This window comes from Sciurus vulgaris (assembly GCF_902686455.1).
Source record: "Sciurus vulgaris genome assembly, chromosome: 2".
NCBI classification, from domain to species: Eukaryota; Metazoa; Chordata; class Mammalia; order Rodentia; family Sciuridae; genus Sciurus; species Sciurus vulgaris.
In genome coordinates, this window is record NC_136462.1 from 72,052,354 (window position 1) to 72,076,256 (window position 23,903).

The window sequence follows — 23,903 nt, forward strand, 5'->3', positions numbered from 1 at the left end:
ATCTATATACTTAGGCATATTCAAAGTCCATTATTGGAAAATAGCAAAATTGTCCCTTATTCTTTCATAAAGAGGCATTAGAAAACATTTGTGAAGTCCTTCAGAGATTACAATGACCATATCACAAAATAGTTGCCAGTGAACACCTTCATAAATCTGTCCTGTAGTTTTGGCCTAAAATATTCTGGTAATGCTCCAATTAGAAAACATATGTTAAAGTTTTACCATCTGTATAGGGCTTGCTCAAGTTATATTGTGGTGTGGGGAAAAGGAAAGAAAGAATACATTGAGTAAAAGACTTAAATACCTCTAAGAACTCATGTACTAAGAAGAGTACAAGGGGCAAATGAGAGATGTTACAGATGTATTCAGATAATTTATGCAAGGGAACTTCCAAGTCATCTGCAGACTCCTTTCTCATCCAACCTTTAGAGTCTAAGATGAGGTCAGTAGAAGCAGCAGGCTACCCAGTTACAGGACAGCTCCCTTCCTCTCCTGCCTTCTTTGGGCCTTCAAGGTCACTGTGCCTTACCCTTTAGCCCCTCCTTCCCTCTGCCCACACATGGGAGATCGCCCACCTTGCTGTCTATTTCTTTTGGTCTGCCCCTTTCTTAGTCATTGTACTTGCAGCCCACTCAGACACAAGGCTTTGGTCATTCAAGGAAAGTCAGTCTCCCCAGAACACTGCCTTAATGCTTAAAATTGAATTAAACTGAAATAAGAATCAACTGGGAAAATAACTCAAAGGGGAAGGTACACTTAAAACATCTCCATCTCCTAGAGGTTTGTCCCAGGAGAATCAAAACCTCAGCAGAACTTTCTCATACAATCTTAAAGCTTCTGCTTTAAAAGAGGACAGCTGAGACCTTAGACATCTGGAGGCCAGTGATTTTTGTCAAGTCAGTGTGGTTCCTTTGTCAGGGAAGGGGATACAAGAAACAGGGACTCTGACAGCATTGGGACAGTTTCCTGTACAAACAATGTTATCATCTATAATCCATGTCTCAAATATATTTGTATAATAGGTGGTCATATTAGTCTCCATAATATTCAAAACCATCTGCCTATCCAGGGTTATTTGTAGGAAGTCAGGAAAAAGAAAGTAGTGACAGTGTGAGCTTTGTTAACCCCAACCTCTCTCCATATGCTTTTCTCTGACCATGATAGGACAATTCTGGATGTCTTATCTATGTGAAGTATGCAGATTTGACTAGTTTACAGTGCAGCAGTTTCAAGAATGACTCTAGCCCTTGAGAGGTGAAAAGCTTTTAGATAGTCGTGTAAGCATCTGCTCAGACCACATTAATAAGTTCTTTAACCACATTATGCTACATGTGCAGGCCCCATGACAGAAGAATCAAAAAGACTCATTGAATGTATAAGGCAAAGATCAAAATGGCCCCATAGAGAGTTGCTATTAACATAGTTGCTTCCACCAGTCCTATGGATCTGTATCCAGCAGGTGCCTGAAGTTTCTTGCAAGGGGGAAGCAGTGAGGGCAATATAACAATGTAGATTCACCCAAATCCTTCTGCTCTCCAGCATCCACCTGTAAGCTTGCTCTGTAGTGAGCCATTTCAGGTTTTGAGTGGTAAAAATTTCATTGTCGAATTTTTATCACATGATGAAATTTTTACTAAAATGAAAAAAAACTTTTTTTTCTCTGTTCATCTCTGTTGTTTAAGTTAGATCTTGATTTTGGTTGATGGGGGTAGATCATTTTTGTTTATGATGAAATTTGTTTCCTCATTGAAATGTAAATAGAACATACAGTGGTTTTGTAATATTAGGGTTTTTGTTGTTGTGATGCACTTTATAGAAATCAGTAAATAAATAAATATAAAATGGCCAAGGGTTTTGTTAGAGCATAGAATAACTCTGATTTAAGTATTGTAAAAAGTGTAATTTTAATTGATATACATGACGATTAACAAGTAAGCAAAATGAAGCCTAACATTACTTGTGATATCTTTATTGTGGAGCTGTTTATCAGATGCCCAAGAACCAGGCAGTAGCATGGTGTCCTAGACAAAGCAAGCCTCAAGTATAACTTTTTTGCTACATTCATAAGGATCGTCACTCTGTGTAAGAGCTTCTGTGAGCCTCCAGGAGCAGAGCAACTCTGACAGGTTTTGGCCAAGACTTCAGCACAGTCAGATGCACTACATGTGTGAATTTCATCTTTTCTACATTCAATTTTTACCAGTTGTGTAGAGGTGGCCTAGTATGCCTTTTTAGGACAGTACGCTTAATATTGGAGATGATCCTAAGAAATTGCAGATTTCTCAATATGGTATTCTAATTAAAACCTAATTAGCAATTCACTGTGCTGGAAGTTGGATTTTAGCATAGAAATAATTTCACTAGGCATAGAAAGTAAAGATGTATATTTTGGAGACATTAGAATTTCAAAAATATAAGGCAGCACATGTGGAATTTAGAGGTGTTAAAAAATCTTAAGTGTGGTTTCTCCATCGCTTTAAGCTTGAACAGTTTTGTATAATCAGTGAGCTTGCCAAACAGTATCAAAAAACTCATTTTCTTCAAGTGCTTTATTTATCTTTAATAGAACCTTCATCACCCTGGTGTTGTAAATTTGGAGTGTATGTTTGAGACGCCTGAAAGAGTGTTTGTTGTTATGGAAAAACTCCATGGAGACATGTTGGAGATGATCTTGTCAAGTGAAAAGGGCAGGTTGCCAGAGCACATAACGAAGTTTTTAATTACTCAGGTAAGAAATCAATTAGAGACAGAAAAAATAATTTAATATCAAATGTTACAACTGTTTTACTACAGCTTTCTAGCCTTGTTGTTTAGTCTGTACTTCCAATCTACACTACACTAGAAAAGGTTGCAGGGCTTATTATTATATGCTCTGATTAGTATCTGTTATTCAGGGTCCAGTATACCAAATTAGTAACATGTAAGTCAGCCCAGGTATTGGAATTATTCATGGGACTTAAAAAAGTACGTTGGCTTAGTCCTGGTTCAATGAAAATATTTAAGAATGTACATTCCTGTTGCATATTGAATTCCTCTATCTACACTTGTGTTGGTTGCTGGATGAATACCCTAATAGGATATCTCTTCCATCGAAGTTTCCCTAGCATCTCACTATGTGAATCTATCCCATTCCAGTGTCTTGAACAAACTAGACTGGCTATTGTGGGTTTTATCTTGGTCATTTAAATGTATGGACTGGTGGGAAACATCTTGCAATTAATAGACTGAGATGAAATTATTGTGGTGATTATCTTCTTTATAGATACTTGTGGCTCTGCGGCATCTTCATTTTAAAAATATCGTTCACTGTGACCTTAAGCCAGAAAACGTGTTGCTGGCATCAGCTGATCCTTTCCCTCAGGCAAGTATAAAAGCTTCTCTCAGCAAAAAGCCAGCTGACAGCATCCCTGGCTCCCAGGCAGCATCCCGTCAACTTCTTTTTCCCTACTCAAGATCTTTATTTGTTTCAAGTTTCGCTGTGTGTTCTCACCCATTTGTTACCTTCTTATGTTTCAGGACTGTGACTTTGTCACTGGCTTCTCAGTTCAGTCAGCCTTAATAGCACACACCTGTGCCTTCTTAGTGCTTTTTTTTTTTTTTTTTTTTTTTTCTTGGGTGAGGGCGGATCCTTCAAACCTGGCAGCCCTAACCCAGGGTTGAAACCACTGACCCTGACAGGGAGGACACTTGAGAGTCCCAGAGAGCTACCCCATCTCTCAAGACCTTCAATTTCAGTGTTGTTCTCAAGACCCAGGGTAAAATTCTTCCTTTTCTCAATTCAAAGGGTAGAAAACAACTGGACCTCTCCCTAGGGAGTCAGAGATTTGGTGTGACCTGACCACAGTGGCTGTCTTGCTTTGCCTTCCTGACACCGTCAGGTCCTGCCTAGGTGCCACAGCAGGGCCAATCACAGTGGATGGCGTGACTCATCTTTCTACAGTGTCCTTCATCCTCATAAGAAGCCCTTGAGTTAGCCCCTCTCTCCCCAGATTTGCGTGCTTTCCTGCCCATTTCTAAGTATACTTGTTTTCACATTTATCTCTTGGTTTTTTGGGGAGAAAAAGAAGGAAAAATGTTTATATGATATTTGAAAACATACCTTTATATCAGTACAGAAACCATTTTCTTCCATTGTCAATTAGCAGGAAAATAGCTACTTCTTCCACCATAAGAAAGCCATATTGTTCTGTGTAAAGTGTTATGGTAATTTCTGGCAGACTTCAGCTAACCTATGTACAAACACATGACTGTGCTCTCATTATTTCTGCAAACACTTTTGTCAACAGGTGAAACTTTGTGATTTTGGCTTTGCCCGGATCATTGGAGAGAAGTCTTTCCGGAGGTCTGTGGTGGGTACCCCAGCTTACCTGGCGCCTGAGGTTCTAAGAAACAAGGGCTATAATCGCTCCCTAGACATGTGGTCTGTTGGGGTCATCATCTACGTAAGCCTGAGTGGCACGTTCCCATTTAACGAAGATGAAGACATACACGACCAAATCCAGAATGCAGCTTTCATGTATCCACCCAATCCCTGGAAGGAAATCTCTCATGAAGGTAATACCTTCCATGCAAAAATGATGATTTAATTCTTAAGAGTTATGAGTTTAATTGTCGAATATTACATTGATAAATGTTCACTGTGCCCACCAGAGCAAAAGCACAAAATGATTAGTGCTAGTTGAAAGTAAATAGAAACCAAAAATGTCTTTTGATGCAATGTGGTGTGTGTATTTACAAATACAGAAACAGGAACATTTGTATTAAGAGGGAAATGAAACAACCAGAATGAACTTGTTCATATTTCTATGTAGTTTTTTAAAATGTATAATTATTTATGTACTGATATAATTGTAATGAATCTTTAGTAAAGGTTTACTTACCATGTACCTGGGTTTGTATAAAGCATTTTTAAAGTATTATCAATACAAGAACTTTATGACATTGATATTTTAGTGTGCAAATTTTAGTATGCATCATATTTTATTTGGCCATTTTCTTGGAAGTTTGGGGTTGTTTCTGTTTGTTCAGTATTAGAACATCCTTATATGTATGATTTCTATATGTATCTATCATGACTTCTTTAGGATAGATTAACTGGGCAGTGTTGCATTAAGGTTTCTACTTAATAAATACTTCTATCCTCTTAAAGGAAAATAGTTTTTTAAAAAATAGCAGGGGCTGATGAGGGCAAAGAAAATGACTTATTCAATGTTTTTGAAAGGTGTTCCTCAGTAAAGATGCTTTGGAGTTTATATAATTCTCATAAAAATTCCAAAAGATAAGTTTTATTTTACTATACATGTAATTCAAATAAGACACTGAAATTTTAAAAAATGATGCTGTAAATTAAAATTACAAAACCAGTCAGGGGCAGGACCAGAGCTCATGCCAGCGATCTGAATATGCGTCATTTCACTATTCCTGCTTTCTTATTGTTTCTGTGCAATATCTAGTCCAGAGGCTAATACCTGCATAGATTGACCTCTCTTATTTGAAGCCTGTTACTCCATGTGTTGGTATAGAAATGGGAAGAGGGTATATCAACTGCCTAATGTAGACTAAGTTGTTAGATATTTAGTATTAATGGCAAGAACTATCCATTGTCAGAGCTTTAAGTTACCATTAGCAACAACCTTTAACATCCTCTAATTATGCTTGTAAATCATAGCAAGGTGGATGTATCTTAAAGGAATTTGTGGCCTACAAAAGAGCTATCATTTGTGCCAAAGGAACAATTAAATATTTAGGATGATTCAACAAAGATGAAAGTGAAGTCTAATTATATTTCTTTTCTAGAAGACAGAAAAGAATGTGTTATCAGATAACCTGTGACCAGTACTCTTGTTAGCAAACATCTCCTTTAAATAGAGCTAACCCTCCTGCTTATTGCCTTTAATCCAGCATCCAGTAAAACAAGTTGATCCCTTTTTACAGACTGCATATCAGAATAATCTTGAAGTCAATTTAACATTTTTCTGTCATTGTTACTGGTAATAGAAACCAAAGGCCTAGGTTTCTGTGGCTCAAAACATTAGTTGGGAAATCACAACCTACATACATCATAGGTAACATGAAAGTAGAGAAGAGAACATAAAATATGCTTCAAAGAACTTGAAAGCTAGTTGAGGAGATGAGTTACACAAATTTGGAAAAATAAAAATTTATTTTCTTGAACTGTCAGATAGGTATGAAAACAGGGTCTCCAAGTTCAGAGGAGGGACAATCACTGTGGTCAAAACTGCATTTTCATATAAGATGGATCTTATGCCAAGTCACCAAAGAATGAGAAGGAAGAGGCATAGCATTTTAGTAAGAGGGAATGATACGGGATAATTCAGGATAATTTAGAATTATATTTGATCAGGAAGTACACATTTTTCTTGGCTATAGAAGTGTCAGAATTTTTCTTCCCACTCAGAATGATGTGGAGATGAGCTCAGGTGGAAAATAAAGCCCTTCTCTTTCTAAAGAATTCAGTTTGGGTTTGGTTGTTAATTGACCTCTCTCCTCAGGGCCTCCTCTGCCTCATCCTTTCCTTTGAGGCATGAGAGCTGTACGAATTGCTGGTTGAAGCGTTGGAAAAATATCTACCTGCTACTCTGTGAACAGAACTCATAAAAAAAGAATTTAGTGAAAATTTAAATTGTGCAATAATGTCAACCAAGGGATTACAAAAGTAGTTATTAGCCCAAGTTCTATTGCACTATCTTATCAACAAGTGATTCCTTGATTATATGTTATAATGGGATTGGTACTAAATAATTTTAAGCATGCAGGAACTGGAAAATACACAAGCACAACTAGTATCTGGCAAGGGTGGTCATAATTGTATTAGATCAATTTTTAGTCTCAGTGTACTTTAAACCACACCAGAAACACAAAGAATCCAGATACAGGGAAATCAAAATCTAGGCCCCACTATAACTCTGAAGTCTAAGATCAAGGTCAGTAGTCCAGCAATGTGATATCTAGCCCTATCTGCCATTCTAATTAGTCACCACCTATCTTTTTGGACTTCACCTCCTCTAATATATGATGGAATAATGATTCCTGTCTAGATAGTGAGGTTGTAATCAAAATTGAATGAGACAAAGAATGTGAGAGGCATTTATAAAGGCAGGTGTGGGGTCAGCCAAGGATTTGAATTGGGAGGAGGAGGACAGCAGAACATTAAGCTAAGCAGTTGCCCTGGCTGGTAGCCAAGAATTGATTGTGTAATTTTAGAAACTAAGTGCAAACTAATATGCATGTTTCCCTGGTGTTCTTCATACATAATGCTAGGTGTACTTTTTTTTTAAATTTATTTTTTATTGTAAACAAATGTGGTACGACTTATTTCTCTGTACACAAAGTAGAGGCATACCATTTGTGTAATCATACATTTACATAGGGTAATGGTTTTGATTCATTCTCTTATTTTTTTCCTTCCCCCCACCCCTCCCACCCCTCTTTTCCCTCTATACAGTCCCTCTTTCCTCCATTCTTGCCTCCCTCCCACCCCCCATTATGCATCATCATCCACTTATCAGCAAAATCATTTGTCCTTTGGTGTTTTTGAGATTGGCTTATCTCACTTAGCATATTCTCCAATTATGAAAAAGCAAAAGAAAATGTAGAAGTCTTTGTAGCATAAATAGATGTGTCAGTATGAAAAATATGCCTTTGGCATGCAATTTTTTTCTGTTAGTGTAGACATGGATTTGATATAATATAATAACTTTGTATTGTGGTGCTTTATCTTCACACAAGAATTCTTTGATAAGTAATTTGTTTTAATCTTTGTATTAGAGAGAAACCAGAAAGGTTTATCTAAGGTCACACAGTGACCTTGAAATTAAGGGCTTGACCCTGAAATCATTCATTTGTTCCCTTCTTTACACTATGCATTATTATACCAATGAGACCTTATTTCTTATGGATTGATATTTAGGAAACTATGGGTTTTTATACTCATTGCTTATTCTTGCCATGATAATATAATAAATACCAGCATCATGAAGACATACTTACTAATAATCTATCAGTGAATTAATCAGGACTATTGTGTTTAAACAACAGAAACCTAGCTCAACAAATAAGATAATTTATTGACTCAACACAATTGAGAAATCCAAGAGATAATCCTTATGATTCATTGGGATCCTGAAGTTCAAGTGTTACGTTTCTCCACCTCTCTTTGCTTTAAGATCACTTCCTTCTCAGGCAGACTCTTCATGTGGTACAAATTCATACCCAGCAGCTCAGGCTTACCTGCTACTTATTGTTGTCCATGATCTCAGAATGGAAGAGTGATCATCGCCCTGTAGTCACAGATTCTCTGAAAGGAGCACCTTGGCTATGCTTCAATCTCATAGTATCTTGAGAACAATCACACTGTCACCCCAGAAGACTGGCTCTGATTGACCCTATGGATGATGATGAGTCCCCTTTAGTTAGAAGAGAGGAATTTCCTACAGGGAAAAGATGCTAGGCTAACAGCAAATGCAAAATCATTAATTGGTGTCCATTATCAAAACAGGTTATTTTTGCACACATAAAACAAGATATGACTTGAAAAATGAGAGAAAATTTGAAGGAACCTAGAAGTTTAGCAAATATTATAAGTAAAATGGAGATAGTAAAATTAAAATTTTAAGGAAAAATTAAAATATTAGTAACTAAAACTTTTATAGTATTTGCCCTATCATGAAGCACTAAACACTTTATGTGCATCAATTCATTTAACCATCCCTAAATTTTAAATAAATAATATTATTGTTTCATTTTAACGATAAGGAAATGCAGGCATAGAGGTTTGCCTGAGTGGGACCAGGTTCCTGTCAGCTGGTTCCAGAGTAAATGCTTTTATCTAAATGCTTACAGACTCTTGACTATCCTTCTAATGCATTTAGCTATCCTGTCACATTAATTTTTAAAATGATTTCACTAAGTGTACAGCTAGAGAAGCAATGCAATTTGTAACAATCTCTAAAAATCCTGGGAAACAGGATCATGTTCTGATAAAGAACTGAGTGCAGAGTGCTACCACTTAGTATCTTGGTGACCTCACCCAAGTTACTTACTCTCTTAGAACACAGTTTTCTAACCTGAATATGGTGATATTAATTACTACCTCACCGGATTATTATTAAATGAGATTCCACTTCAAAATGCTTACCACAGTGATTAGCAGAACTGCATTAGCTTAAATACCTTGATTGCTTTTTATTTCCCAGCCACTTTACATATTCTGTTCTTCTTTTATCTATCATTCTAGCATGCTTATATTTATTTTTGTATATGTATGAACACATATATAACTATTTATAAAGATATAACTATATTTACATGTACTCACCTATAGCTGATATTATAATAACAGTATGAAATTACATGTAACTGAGTCCATATACCCATCTTATTCAGTTATGCATATATGGCTATATAAAAATATATAGGTATTTACATGCACACACACATATACAAACAAAACAATTCAGCATGAATCATGAATATAGTTACACAAGAGGAGACTCTAGCTCCTCAGGGGGACAGTGTTTGTGATGGTGTCAGTTTATTCTAAGGCAGTGCTGGGGGTTCTGCTGTGTTTCATTTCATCATTGTAACATCTGGATGACCATTTTTTATTAACTGATATGTCCATCAATGCTTGTCAGTAATTAGACATGACCTCGTTGTCACCTCCAGCATTATCTCATTCCATCCATTGGCTAACTTTCTGAGTTCCTTGATAGGACTTGTGCACTCATTTAAAAATATTCACTTGGTTTGGCAAATTTACTTATCTTACAGAAAGAGCAACCCCTGTCACTTAAATAGTTTTTTACATAACCAGGTGAAACTACAACTTACTGTAGAAGAAATTACAGCTTACTTGATCATTTACCAGTATGCCCCTTCTTCCATTGCATTATTTAAAGTTCTGAAAGAACAAGAGAGAAATCAGGGTATCCTCCATGTACATCACAGCTGGTACATTTTTTTAATTATTATTTGTTCTACCTATTTTATTATGACAGCAGAATGCATTTCGACTCATTGTACACAAATGGAGCACCATTTTCATTTCTCTGGTAGTACACAATGCAGAGCCCCACCGTTCATGCAATCATATGTGTACATGGGGTAATAATGTCTGTCTCATTTCACCATCTTTTCACCCTCATACTCCCACTGCTCCCCTCACTCCTGTCTGCCCAAAGTTCCTCCATTCTTCCCTTGCCCCCCATTATCAGTACCCACATATCAGAGAAAACATTTGACCTTTGGTGTTTCGGAATTGGCTTATTTCACTTAGCATGATATTCTCCAGTTCCATTCATTTACCTGCAAATGCCATAATTTCATTCTTATTTAAGGCTGAGTAATATTCCATTGTGTATATATACCGTCGCTGGCTCTTTGCGGTTCCATAATCCATGGATATTTGTCACCGCCTGCAGCAACAACTTGCACGGGCCTTATGGGTGGTGGAGTGGAAACTGAGGCACTTCTATCTTTCTTTTTAGTGCACTGCTTTCTTGCTTGTTTATAGAGGATAGAGGAAATGAGGTTTACTTGCTTTGAGAGGAGAGAGAGAGAGAGAGACCCCGCTTATCAGAGAAAAAGAAACTTTGCTTAAGAGAGACTTTGAAAGAAAGTCTTTTCTCCATTTCGTGATCTGCCTTCCGCTGCTGCCCCTACTCGCTGCTGTGTTCTTTCTTCTGGCTTTTTTGCTAATGGCTGCTGTGGCGTGTCTTCTTCTCTGTCTACTGCTGCGCTGCGTGTCTTTCCCTCTGGCTGCTTCTAATGGCTGCTGTGTCCCTGTCTCGCTCTGCCTATGCTTATATCACCTCTAGGATTCGGAGAGCAGGGCCACGCCTCTTACGCAAAGATTAGGCGAGAAGCTCCGAGCAGGCAATTAGTGCTCGAGAACACATGCGCATACATTGTGTGCGTGGACGAGAAAATCACCTGAGTGTGCTTATGTCAATTAACCTCCTCGCTGCCGATGTGATCAGGCGCCATCCTGGCGCCACCAACATGGCATAGCCCCCAACAATATACCACGGTTTCTTTATCCATTTATCCATTGAAGGGCATCTAGGTTGGTTCCATAGTTTAGCCATTGTAAATGAGCTGCTGTAAACACTGACTTGGCTATATCACTGTCATACCCTGATTTTAATCACATTGGGCACAGACTGATGAGTGGGATACCTGCATCAAATGGTGGTTGCATTCCAAGTTTTCTAAAGAATCTCCATAGTACTTTCCAGAGTGGTTGCACCAATTTGCAGTCCCACCAGCAATGTATGAGTGTATCTTTTCCCCCACATCCTTGCCAACACTTACTATTGCTTGTATTCATGGTAATTGCCATTCTGACTGGAGTGAGTTGAAATCTTAGAGTAGTTTTGATTTGCATTGCTAGAAATTGAACATTTTTTCATATATTTGTTGACCAATTGTATATCTTCTGTAAAGTGTCTACTCAGTTCCTTTGCCTGTTTATTGATTGGGTTATTTGTTTTTTGGTGTTAAGTTTTTTGAGTTCTTGGAATATCCTGAAGATTAGGGCTCTATCTGATGTGTGTGTGATAAAGATTTTCTCCCATTCTGTAGACTCTCTTTATTATGTTATTAATTGTTTCCTTTGCTGAGAAGAAGCTTTTTAGTTTGAATCCATTCCATGTATTGATTCTTTTGATTTTATTTCTTGCATTTTAGGAGTCTTGTTAAGGAAATTGGGTCCTAAGCTGACATGATGAAGATTTGGGCCTACTTTTTCTTCTATTAGGTAAAGGGTCTCTTCTGGTTTAATTCCTAGGTCCTTGATCCACTTTGAGTTGAGTTTTGTGCAGGGTGAAAGATAGGGGTTTCATTTCATTTTGCTGCATATGGGTTTCCAGTTTTCCCAGTACCATTTGTTGAAGAGGCTATTTTTTCTCCAATGTATATTTTAGGCACCTTTGTCTAATATGAGATAACTATATTTATGTGGGTTTGTCTCTGTGTCTTCTATTCTGTACCATTGGTCTACATATCTATTTTGGTGGCAATATCATGCTGGTTTTGTTGCTCTGTCTCTGTATAGTTTAAAGTCTGGTATTGTGATGCTTCCTGCTTCACTCTTCTTGCTAAGGATTGCTTTGGTTATTCTGGATCTGTTATTTTTCCAAGTGAATTTCATGATTGCCTTTTCTAGTTCTATGAATAATGTCATTGGAATTTTAATGGAAATTGCATTAAATCTGTATAATACTTTTGGTAGTATGGACATTTTGACAATATTAATCTGCTATCCAAGAACATACAAGATCTTTCCATCTTCTAAGGTTTTCTTTAATTTCTTTCTTTAGTGTTCTATAGTTTTCATTGTAGAAGTCTTTCACCTATTTTGTTAGATTGATTCCCAATTATTTTATTTCATTTTTTTTTGAGGCTATTGTGAATGGGGTAGTTTTCCTAATTTCTCTTTCAGAGGCTTCATTATTGATATATAGAAGTACATTTGATTTATGGTGTTAATTTTATACCCTGATACTTTGATGATTTCATTTATTAGTTCTAGCAGTTTACTTGTGGAATTTTTTGGATCCTCTAAATATAGAATCATGTTGTCAGCAAATAGTGATAGTTTGAGTTCTCTCTCTCTCTCTCTCTCTCTCTCTCTCTCTCTCTTTTTTTCCTATTCATATCCCTTTAATTTCTTTCTTCTGTCTGATTTCTCTGGCTAGAGTTTCAAGGACCAGGTTGAATAGAAGTGGTGAAAGAGGGTATGCCTGTCTTTTTCCATTTTTTAGAGGATATACTTTCAATTTTTCTACATTTAGAATGATGTTGGCCTTGGGCTTAGCATAGGTAGCTTTTGCAATGTTTAGTTGTGGTCCTACTATCCCTAGCTTTTCTAGTGTTTTGAACATAAAGGGGTGATGTATTTTGTCAAATGCTTTTTCTACATCTCTTGAGATGATCATGTGATTCTTGTTAAAGTCTATTGATGTGATGAATTGATTTTATTGATTTCCATATGTTGAATCAAACAACTAGTATATTTTTAGAGTGAATATCAGATATTACCTTTAAAAACCGAAGAAAATTGCAAGCAAAACTATCGCTTAAGTAGATGCCAGTGGTGAAGAGCGTAAAATGGGAAGTGGAAAAAACAAACCAAAACTAACAAATAGTTGAAACATAAATATTTGTAAGGCAAGGCATTCCTAATAATTTTGCTAAAGAATCTCTTTGATTATGACTCATTTTAAACCTGTCATGGCCTGCTCTAGATCGATAGTGCGCAATTTTAACCTTGGCATGCCAACAGGTAATTAGAGGAGCTATTTTAAAATGAAGCCTCCCTGGTTTCACACCTGTAAACTGCTATCCTGCACTGAGAATACAAGTTCATGAATCAGCCTTTCAAAAATGCTGCTCTAGAGTTCAGATTCCCTGAAAGACCTGCCAGTTCACAGTCCTCTAAAAAAATCTTTGAATTAAGTTCCTGATATTGAAATGGAGAAAAAGTATAAAATTCCTCTCATTCCAAACATCTTTTTACATCCAAATTATCTTTTTGATCAGATAAATAAGACCAGAACATGTTCTTTTTTTCAAAATGTTAGATGTATTTCAATACAGATGGCCATGAAAATAGTAAGATTAGAAAAGAAAGTGCGGCATCTTTTGTCAAAAAGAACGAAAAAAATGTATAAAATTCAGGGCATTACTAAAAGTTGTATAATACAGAATTGAGTAAGGCATGTGTTATGATTTTGAGCTATTAAAGCAATGTAGGTAAAGAGAATCCCTATAAGATTTAAACTCTCATTGAGTTGACATATTTGTAGGTTCAGGGTTCTAGGTAATAGCTACAGGGAAGGGTTATTACCTAGAGTTCATCCATTCATAATAATTATGTATAAATTATTTCACACAATGCTTATTAAGTTTAGATAACATTTAAACTGAACATGCCTGACTTAATTATAATTATGCAAAAGATAGTAAATAATGGAACCTCTATAACACTAGGAATAAGGAGTACAAGAAGAGATGAAGAGAATTTTAAGAGCCCTAACTTCCAGAGTTCATGTGAGATACTGCCTGTGTGGATGGATAGAGTTATATCAATTCACAGGTGTCATTTAATATTCAATTTACTTTAAAGTTAAGAATTTAAAATAAATGTTACATATATTATCAACATTTACTGTATCTGTTTAGCTAGGTATATACCTGCCTCATATTGTGTGTCTGGCATTGATCTAAGTTAAAAGGTTGCCAGTACAATAATTTAATGTACCTAAATTACTTGGACCGGTGAAGAGGATGGAAAATAAGGTAGAGAAAACTAAAATGAAAAATTCATTATCTTTAATGGAAGGAATCACCTATGATAAAGGACCAGTTAGTTTTACTTTAATTTCTAAACATAGGGACTAGTATTTTGTAAAATATGTTTTTAATGTGATAGCAGTGTAAAATGAGAACACAGTTTCCAGAGACATAGTCTCACTTTCTGTACTTACCTTATCATAGATCAATAACAAATAATTCACAGAATGGCACTGATCCATGGACCACACTTAAGTAGCACTAGTTAGTTAATCAAGCCTAAGAGATAGAGCATTTATTATTCAGCAGTATACAGGTAATCAGAAGAAATATTTAAAATAGTGGGTCAAATAAATAGTGGGTCAAAGATGAGATGAGAGGTTTTTATTTTTTTGCTTTGAACTCTCTTACTGATTTAGATCTTTTCCCAGGTGCTTATGATAACTTTTATAAAAACCAATGCAAATAAATAAAAGACATGAAGTTAAAGAAGGATCCAGGAATAATGGAGTACCTTTTGCATAATTGTAATTCTTCCATGCATGGTCTAAAAGTTTAAAAAAATTTAAATAAAATATTAAATTAATATTAAATTTTAAATAAATATTATGTATAAATGTAGTTCACTGAAGAGCTTTAAGATTTCATTTCCTTTTGAATAACACCATCATAACAGTGTGACTGAGAAGATGAAGATGTTATCTTAAGTCTCTAAACCTATCATGTCCACACAAAGAAGAATTTTCCATATGAAAGCCAAATAAATTCTTTCTCTACATTCCTTCTTTGCTCAGAATCACAACACATTTCTTAAGTGATTATTGTCCATGTATGACGATTGTACAGCTTTTGTTTTCCTCAGAGTTTACTCTTTGAGGAAGAGAAGTGACACTGAACTAAATGATGTAGACTGGTGTAGTCAGTGAAAGTAACATATTTTGTTTCGTTGCGAGTCATTTCATTAAGAGATTGTTGACAGACTTGCAGTAATGGAGGGGAGAGCACTTGCTAGAATAACAATACGTTTCCATCATGATGTGTTCATTTAGAGGTGTATAGTAGATTCGAGGAAGGTTAGTAATGGGCCACGGAGATCAACAGAGAAATTACTACTTTTTCACCTTCTGAATTTTGATATTCCTTTATATGCCATTAAGGAATCAAGCAGGCAGTAATCAACACAGAGGCAGCCTCGGAAATTGTCTCAAGATGAGCCCCGACCCCTGCAGGCAGAAGGTCATTTTCTGTGTTCACAGGTGAAGTCTGAAGAAGCACCTATTCCCCAGTCACCTGCTGTGTTGTTACTGCTCAGTTTCAGAGTCACATGGTTAGTTGGTATTCTCAAGAATTAAGACCAGACAGGAAGCCTCAGCATACCATATATAAAAAGGGAAAAAAAAAAAAAAAAAAAAAAGAAGAAGAAAGGAAATGTACTTGTATTACTCCAAAAGCTTGTTTATACTGCAAAATTAATTATCCTTGTGATGGTGTACCTGTGATTAGGTTCCCTCCACGTGTTTGCTCTGACAGCTTCAATGGTAGTATTTATACCTTTTCTTTTCCCTGATAAGCTGATAAGCACAGGTATAATTTATTCTTCCAGTTTATCTCAGTTATCAGCTGTACAGTATAGAATATAGGGTATCTCAAGACACAGAACACAGAATGACTATAATAACCACTAAATTTATCAAAACATCCAAATTTTATTTTAAAAGCAATTTTTTTTGCATTCAACTTGATAAATTCAAATAAAATTGGTCACAAGTGTGTTTTTCCCCCAGAAATTGGAGATTGAAAAATACAGCCAGTACAAACACAAAGAAAAGCTAAATAAAAGCCTAGCATCATTACCACATGGTATGTTTTCAAAATCCAACAGTGTTCCAGAATGCTAAATACTTAAGTTGGAAGTAGCACTTTGCCATGAAAAGGAACCAGCTGTAGGTCCCTCTTTCACTACATATTGTTCAAAACAAAAAATAACCCCATTGAAAATAAGCCTCGGGTAGATGAGACCCAGAAATCCAATGCATTGAGAAACAAAAGAAAGACAATTGTCATTTTAATAATTAAACTGTGTTTGTAACAGTTTATGAGGCTTGCAGATCCAGCAAGCCTGCTGAATATTAATGAATAGATTGATTTGTCAACATATTAACACCACTGTCAGACATAACAGCACGCAGGAGAGGCGTGGGGACTAGCCAGTGAAGTACTTAAAAATGCTGACTGGGTGCCAGGAAATTTAATCACAATTGATAAGTAAAGTGAATGATGTGGGTCAGAGCCTCCATGGGGATTTAACATTTTAAACAATCTCAACTTAAAATTCTGGAATTAATTGAATTGTATTCAATGTTTTTTTGTTGTTGTTGTTGTTGTTAAAAAAAAAATCATCATATTCTTTCATCAGGGCTTTAAAGTTATGAGTCAAAGGCATTTGACTACTTGAAAAATATCTACCTGTAGGTTGAATTGTGTGTGTGTGTGTGTGTGTGTGTGTGTGTGAATGTTTTATAATCCAGTGAGGTAATATCTGAAACCATTGCCCATTAGGAAAGTAATCATCTATTTTGATAACAAGTAAAACACAATTAATGGGGACATTTCTAATATGTGACAATTCGTAGAGAGAAACTGCTCACTTTTAACAAGAACACTGCCATTGTAAATACTCAAAAGTTGACTTTTTATTTGCACCCCAAATTGAAATATGTTATTATATATTCCAACCATAAGGTTAAAATTGCACTTCTGAATATAAATTACATCTGAATATATGGGGAAATATTTGACTAGAAAATTGGGAATGATTAAGTATTTGATGAGTTTGCTTCTTTCCACAAAAAACAAAACAGAATAATATTTCAAAATACAGGATATTAAACATCTTATCGAACCCTTATCTCACTCCTCAGTACCAATCTACTGAGCAATTATCCAGAATATTCTTAAATTGCTCCAGTGATGGAAAATACACAATTTTATGAGTATCCCAATTTCTTCTTAATCCAACCCTATTCCAGTAAACAAAGGTGTCTCTAGTACTTATTTCCCACTGGTAGAACAAACCCAACCCCTTTTTCAAATGAAGGCTCATCTGAAAGCAGCCATCACGTTTCCCCAGGCCCCTGTTCTCCTGGACAGTCAGTTTTCCCTCAGACTCCTGTTTACTCTGATACAAACCGGATTCTCTGTGCCTCTGTTCTTTTTAAATCGAACCTCGAAAAGGGTCTGATTCAGGGTTCAACAAATCTAATTGAGAGTAATGCGAAGACACCACTTCCCTCATTATAATGCATATTTCTTTTAACATGGCATAAAGTAAAGTTTGGGGGGCAAGAGGTGGACATATCAAATTCACTGTAGATTTAAAAACCTGAATTTTTTCTTATACATGTTGTTGATAAGGCAGATTTTCCAATTCTGTATTTACATCTTCTGGGGGGTAGCGGGAGTACTTAGTTTCATTTGTCTCTGTTAAAATGTTATCATGAAGGGCCCATTGCTCCAGACTGTATTTATTTGGGGAATTACTTGTGTAATCCAACTTACTTGATCTTCCCATCAGCATCTTCCGAGTCAAAGTTATCCTGAAGACTTCCTGTGTCTTCATTCCAGAATACTGAACAAGATGGGATTGAAAACAGATACCTTTCTTTGTGCTTAAGTACCTTTCTCTGTATTTAGATCTGTCCAAGTATTGGACAGCATTACACTAGTTATGTTCCTCTTCCAGTGTTCACATATTCCCTGGTCACTCAAAATCTGGTCTATAGACCAGTAATATTGGCAATGCCTGGGCACCATTAAAGATAGATTCTCAGAACCAGGTGTGGTGATGGATGCCTATTATCGCTTTGCCTTGAGAGGCTAAGGCAGGAGAATGGCAAGTTTGAGAGCAACCTCAGCAACTTAGCAAGGCCCTCAGCAAGACCCTATCTCAAAATAAAATAAATATATAAATAAAAAAGGGCTGGGGATGTAGTTCAGTGGTTAAGTGACCCTAAATTCAATTCCCAGTACCATAAAAAAAGATGAACTCCGAGGCTCCTCTCCAGATCTACTCAATCAGAATCTTCAGTTTAAGATTCCCAAAGTGTTATTCACATGTTTGATAAAATTTGGGACATAGCATAGTTGTACTGGACTCTAGCTGCACATATTAGAAACCCTGTGACTTTCTAGAATGACCAATACCTGGAGGCTTCTCCCCTACAGATTTTCACGTGACCTGTGTTTTATCAGTATTTAAAAATGAAACTCTCCAAAAAATATTTCAAGTATAGTGACAATCAAAAAGAAAAACTCTACCTAATCTTCATCAGAATAACATAAATACATTTTTATTTCTACTTTAAATGCTGAATCAGTTGGACATCAGTTTGACTTGTGTGTGCTTGTGTTGAAACAATTCATAATGTCCAAGATCGTGTTGCCAGTCCTCAGAAAGAAATGAAATTGAATATGAAGCAAAAGAGTAACCATTGATAGAATGACTTTATACAGAGGAAAGAACTGAAAAAGGAAAGACACCAGCTCAAGTCTCTAAAGGTCTTGCACTTCATTGGATTCCGGTAATTGACTCAGGAACGAGTGAGATGATGGTTTCCAGTGGCCTTGCTTGCTGCTGGCAGCCTCTGGTTTCAGCCCCTGAGAGGAGCGTCCCAGTTAGTGTTGCTGGGCAACGGCATGCTGGGTTGAGAGCAGGAATGTGAAGGGTTGCAAAACGATTTTTAAAATAAACACACAACTTACCATCAGCATGAAACAAACCAAAGGGAAAGAAGTACTGAGCACTGCCCTGCAGCAGTGAACCTGAAGCCAATGGGAAAAAAGAAAACACTGGCTCAAAGGCAAAGAGCCTGGCAGTTAATTGGTGATGGCTTCATCCAAAGAATGATAGTTCTGATATGGTATCTAATTTGAAGATGTGGACCTGAATAATTTAGGGGTGGAGAGAAGACAGAATGGAAGAGAATAAAACAAGGAAAGTAGAACTGGACAAAAGAGATCAGTCCCACAGTGTCACAAGCAATCTCCCTTCTGCAAAATAACATTATCTGTATTGCAATATTCTCAGCATCATTCTGATTTTCTGATAATCCTATCTATGGTATCTTACATTTTGTAGAGTTGTGATTTCCTGTCATCCAGGAATATTTATAACCAAAATATATAATCCATATGCACACAATATGGGTATTAAGATTTAGAGCTTAGAAAAATGCCATTTAAATTTCTAATTACTGTATTAAAGCTACCAAATTCTATTCAGTAAGCATTTCTCTAATGCATTAAAATTTAGATGCATTTTATTTTAAAGATTTATGAAATTTATATGTAAAAGTGAATACCCAATCTACGTGACCTCATAGGAACTAAAAATCAAGTGGGGAGACACAGGCAAGGAATAATAAAAGTAGAAGTAGAATGTGACTGACAGGTATGACTTAAGGAACCCACTAAAGTATTCAGTGTCTATTCACTTTCTTTTTGTAGGATTTTCTACAAGGTTTGGATACCCTCTAGTTAAGTCACAGCAAGGATACACGTAAAGGTACATACACTCTCTCTCACACACACACACACAACCTGTTGTGTCCACACACTTGGTATTTGCTTTGAAATGGAGAATAACTGCAGTATAGTTTATATAATTTCAAAGATTATTGTTTGATATGAGAAGAAAATGGAATTTATACAATTATACTCTAATGGAACATTTCTTTTCATATGAAAACATAAAGCCCACAGCACCTGCATATACTATTTAATTGTATCTTGTTATGGTATCCATATGCATCTAGAAAATAAGTTGCACAGAATTTCAGGTCCCCTAACATTTGCTGAAAATCCCATTCTGCTCAGAGAGAATTTTGACAAGATTTTATCTTTATTTTCCTGACGTGCTAGTCTCTTAATGGATGGGGTAAAGAAGAAAAATGCTGTGTACGCAGAGGGGAGGGAAATAACTGTTAGCCAAGTGTTCATTGCAGCAAAAAAGAAAAAAAGCAATTTCCGTATTTTCTTAATTTATAAGAGATAGCATGAATCCATGGCTAGAGATATTTTAGAAGCACAAAGTTTATGCTCATGAGGAGAAAATTTAAAAATTAAAATTTGCATCATACAATAGTTTAAAACATTCCAATAAGAAAGGAAAATGAGAGTTCTTATGTTGTCCTGATAAAACTGTTTAGGGTAAGTCAAGACACATATCAGTTCTTAATACTAATTATTCCACCAATCTGACAATCCTGTTTAAGGATTAGATTTAGAACAATTTCTAAATAAGATGGAAGAAAGAGATTGAGCCTAAGGATGAAAATTTAAAAAAATAGTGGCCAGAGTAATATTAGGAAGACTGACTTCCAGAATAAATAGGCAGATACCATCAGAAAATAATCATCCCACTCTTTGAAAAAAGGTGAGGTATTTGCTACAAAGAGAAGGAAGCTCCAGCCATTGCCTATTTCAACTCCTATTTTCTTTGGGGGTAGGCCCTTCACCTGAGACAATAAGGATAGGTAACCCCAGAGGGTGGAGCAGTGCCAGTTTCTGCACTACTTTGACTCTATTCCAAACCCAGCTGTTCAAAATGGTATCTGCTTTATGCCCAAAAGGACTGACCCTGGCACTTGTTGCAGTATTCCTCACCCCATGAAACCCAGGTTTGGAGATGATCTTTTTGCTATTTTTGTAGAAAGAGGTACAGGATACCCAGAATGTCTGAGGCATTCTCTGCTTCCCAAGTATCCCTTTCTCATAGGCTCCAGATTCCTCATGAGCTCTGGGTCTTGAGGAGTTCCAAGTGACCTGGGGTGTCTGTATTCTACCTCTCCCCTTTTGGCACCAGCATCCTGTTCTGCTGGTCTGCCAGCATGCCACCTTTCCATCTGACATTCCATTTTGCATCCCTTTCCTTTCTTTCATGTTTCCCATAGCCAGACTGTGTTGCCCTTCTCCTTTGCTCTGTGTTTGAGAGGATTTCACAGAATAGCCTGATTTTCTGCCTCTTCCATTTTCTTTCTCTGCTCTCTCTCACAGTTCCTAACACTTCTAGATCAGAATTGTGAATTTTGATTTTTATTTTGGAACTGCAGTTAAGGTACCATTTGGACTTCTTTTTTTTTTTTTTTTTCTTTTTTTAATTAATTTATTTTTTTAAATTTATTTTTATTGTAAACAAATGGGATACATGTTGTTTCAGTTTCAGTTTGTACATGGAGTAACAGCATACCACTGGCATATTCATATATTTACATAGAGTAATGATCTTTGATTCATTCCATTATTTTTTTCCTTCCCCCCCACCTCTCTTTTCCCTCTATACAGTCCCTCCTTCCTCCATTTTTGTCCCCCTCCCGCCCCCCGTTAAGTGTCATCATCCGCTTATCAGTGAGATCATTCCTCTTTTGGATTTTTGAGATTGGCTTATCTCACTTAACATGATACTCTCCAATTTCATCCATTTGCCTGCAAGTGCGATAATTTTATTATTCTTTATAGCTGAGTAATATTCCATTGTATATATATACCACAGTTTCTTTATACATTCATCAATTGAAGGGCATCTAGGTTGGTTCCATAGTCTGGCTATTGTGAATAGAGCCGCTATGAACATTGATGTGGCTGTATCTCTGTAGTATGCTGATTTTAAGTCCTTTGGGTATAGGCCGAGGAGTGGGATAGCTGGGTCGAATGGTAGGTCCATTCCAAGTTTTCTAAGGAATCTCCACACTGCTTTCCAGTAATTTGTAGTCCCACCAGCAATATATGAGTGTACCTTTTTCCCCACATCCTCTCCAACACCTATTGTTGCTTGTATTCTTGATAATCGCCATTCTAATTGGGGTGAGATGGAATCTTAGTGTAATTTTGATTTGCATTTCTCTTATTACTAAAGATGTTGAACAGTTTTTCATATATCTGTTGATTGCTTGTACATCGTCTTCTGTGAAGTGTCTGTTCATTTCCTTAGCCCATTTGTTGATTGGGTTATTTGTATTCTTGGTGTAGAGTTTTTTGAGTTCTTTATATATCCTGGAAATTAGTGCTCTATCTGAAGTATGAGTGGCAAAGATATTCTCCCACTCTGTAGGCTCTCTCTTCGCATTGCTGATAGTTTCCTTTGCCGAGAGAAAGCTATTTAGTTTGAATCTATCCCATTTATTGATTCTTGCTTTTATTTCTTGTGCTATGGGAATCCTGTTAAGGAAGTCTGATCCTAAGCCAACAAGTTGAAGATTTGGACCTACTTTTCTTCTATAAGATGCAGGGTCTTTGGTCTGATTTCAAGGTCCTTGATCCATTGTTTTGTACAGGGTGAGAGATAGGGGTTTAGTTTCATTCTGTTGCATATGGATTTCCAGTTTTCCCAGCACCATTTGTTGAAGAGGCTATCTTTTCTCCATTGCATATTTTTGGCATCTTTGTCTAGTATGAGAAAATTGTATTTATTTGGGTTTGTGTCCAAGTCCTCTATTCTGTACCATTGATCTACCTGTCTATTTTGGTGCCAATACCATGCCGTTTTTGTTACTATTGCTTTGTAATAGAGTTGAAGATCTGGTATTGCGATACCCCCTGTTTCATTCTTCCTGCTAAGGATTGCTTTAGCTATTCTGGGTTTCTTATTCTTCCAGATAAATTTCATGATTGCTTGCTCTATTTCTGTGAGGTACGTCATTGGGATTTTAATTGGAATTGCATTGAATCTGTATAGCATTTTTGGTAGTATGGCCATTTTGACAATATTAATTCTGCCTATCCAAGAACATGGGAGATCTTTCCATCTTCTAAGGTCTTCCTCAATTTCTTTCTTCAGTGTTTTGTAGTTTTCATTGTAGAGATCTTTTACCTCTTTGGTTAGATTGATGCCCAAGTATTTTATTTTATTTTTTGAGGCTATTGCAAATGGAGTTGTTTTCCTCATTTCCCTTTCAGCTGTTTCATCGCTTGTGTATAAAAATGCTGTAGATTTATGTGTGTTGATTTTATAGCCTGCTATTTTGCTGAATTCATTGATGAGGTCTAGAAGTTTTCTGGAGGAGGTTTTTGGATCCTCTAAATATAGAATCATGTCATCCACAAATAGTGACAGCTTAAGTTCTTCTTTTCCTATTCTAGAGTTCTTTTTTGTGTTATTTACTTATTTATTTTTTTCTTTTGTCAGCTTTCTCCTGGGACTGCTATGGCTGGTCCATTTTTACTAGTCTTACTGTTTCTTTACTACTGACTTGCCTTGGATATGTTATTCTACATAGGACAGTCTCTTCTGGGAGTTAACACCTAAGGGAACATGAAAGTATCACAGGAGGTCACTTTGTAAGAGCCATAAGGTGGATGAAAACTGAGTTATTAGAGAAGCTAACACGTATGCTTTTAAAGCCACTGTAATTTTTAATAAACCATGGATAAAGTGAGAAAGATACAAGGATAATTAAGACAGACCAAATTTGTCTGAAATTCTTAATGGGAGAAAGAATGGATCCTGGAATCATTCAACAAGAAGCTTAGTATTTTCTCCTGAAAAAATCCTTGAATGAAGAATTGAATAGATGGCTTGAATGCATTAA

At 36.3% G+C, this 23,903-nt stretch overlaps 1 protein-coding gene across 2 annotated transcripts in view; it reads left to right on the forward strand.

Moving 5' to 3' along the window:
* PRKD1 (protein kinase D1) overlaps nt 1-23,903 on the forward strand; it is a 319,507-nt gene that overhangs the window by 290,232 nt on the left and 5,372 nt on the right. For both annotated transcript variants that reach the window (XM_079127215.1, XM_079127216.1), the window contains exons 14-16: nt 2,570-2,731; nt 3,266-3,364; nt 4,290-4,557. In XM_079127215.1, the coding sequence (XP_078983341.1) occupies nt 2,570-2,731; nt 3,266-3,364; nt 4,290-4,557 (529 nt within the window). The remainder of the gene's footprint in view (nt 1-2,569; nt 2,732-3,265; nt 3,365-4,289; nt 4,558-23,903) is intronic.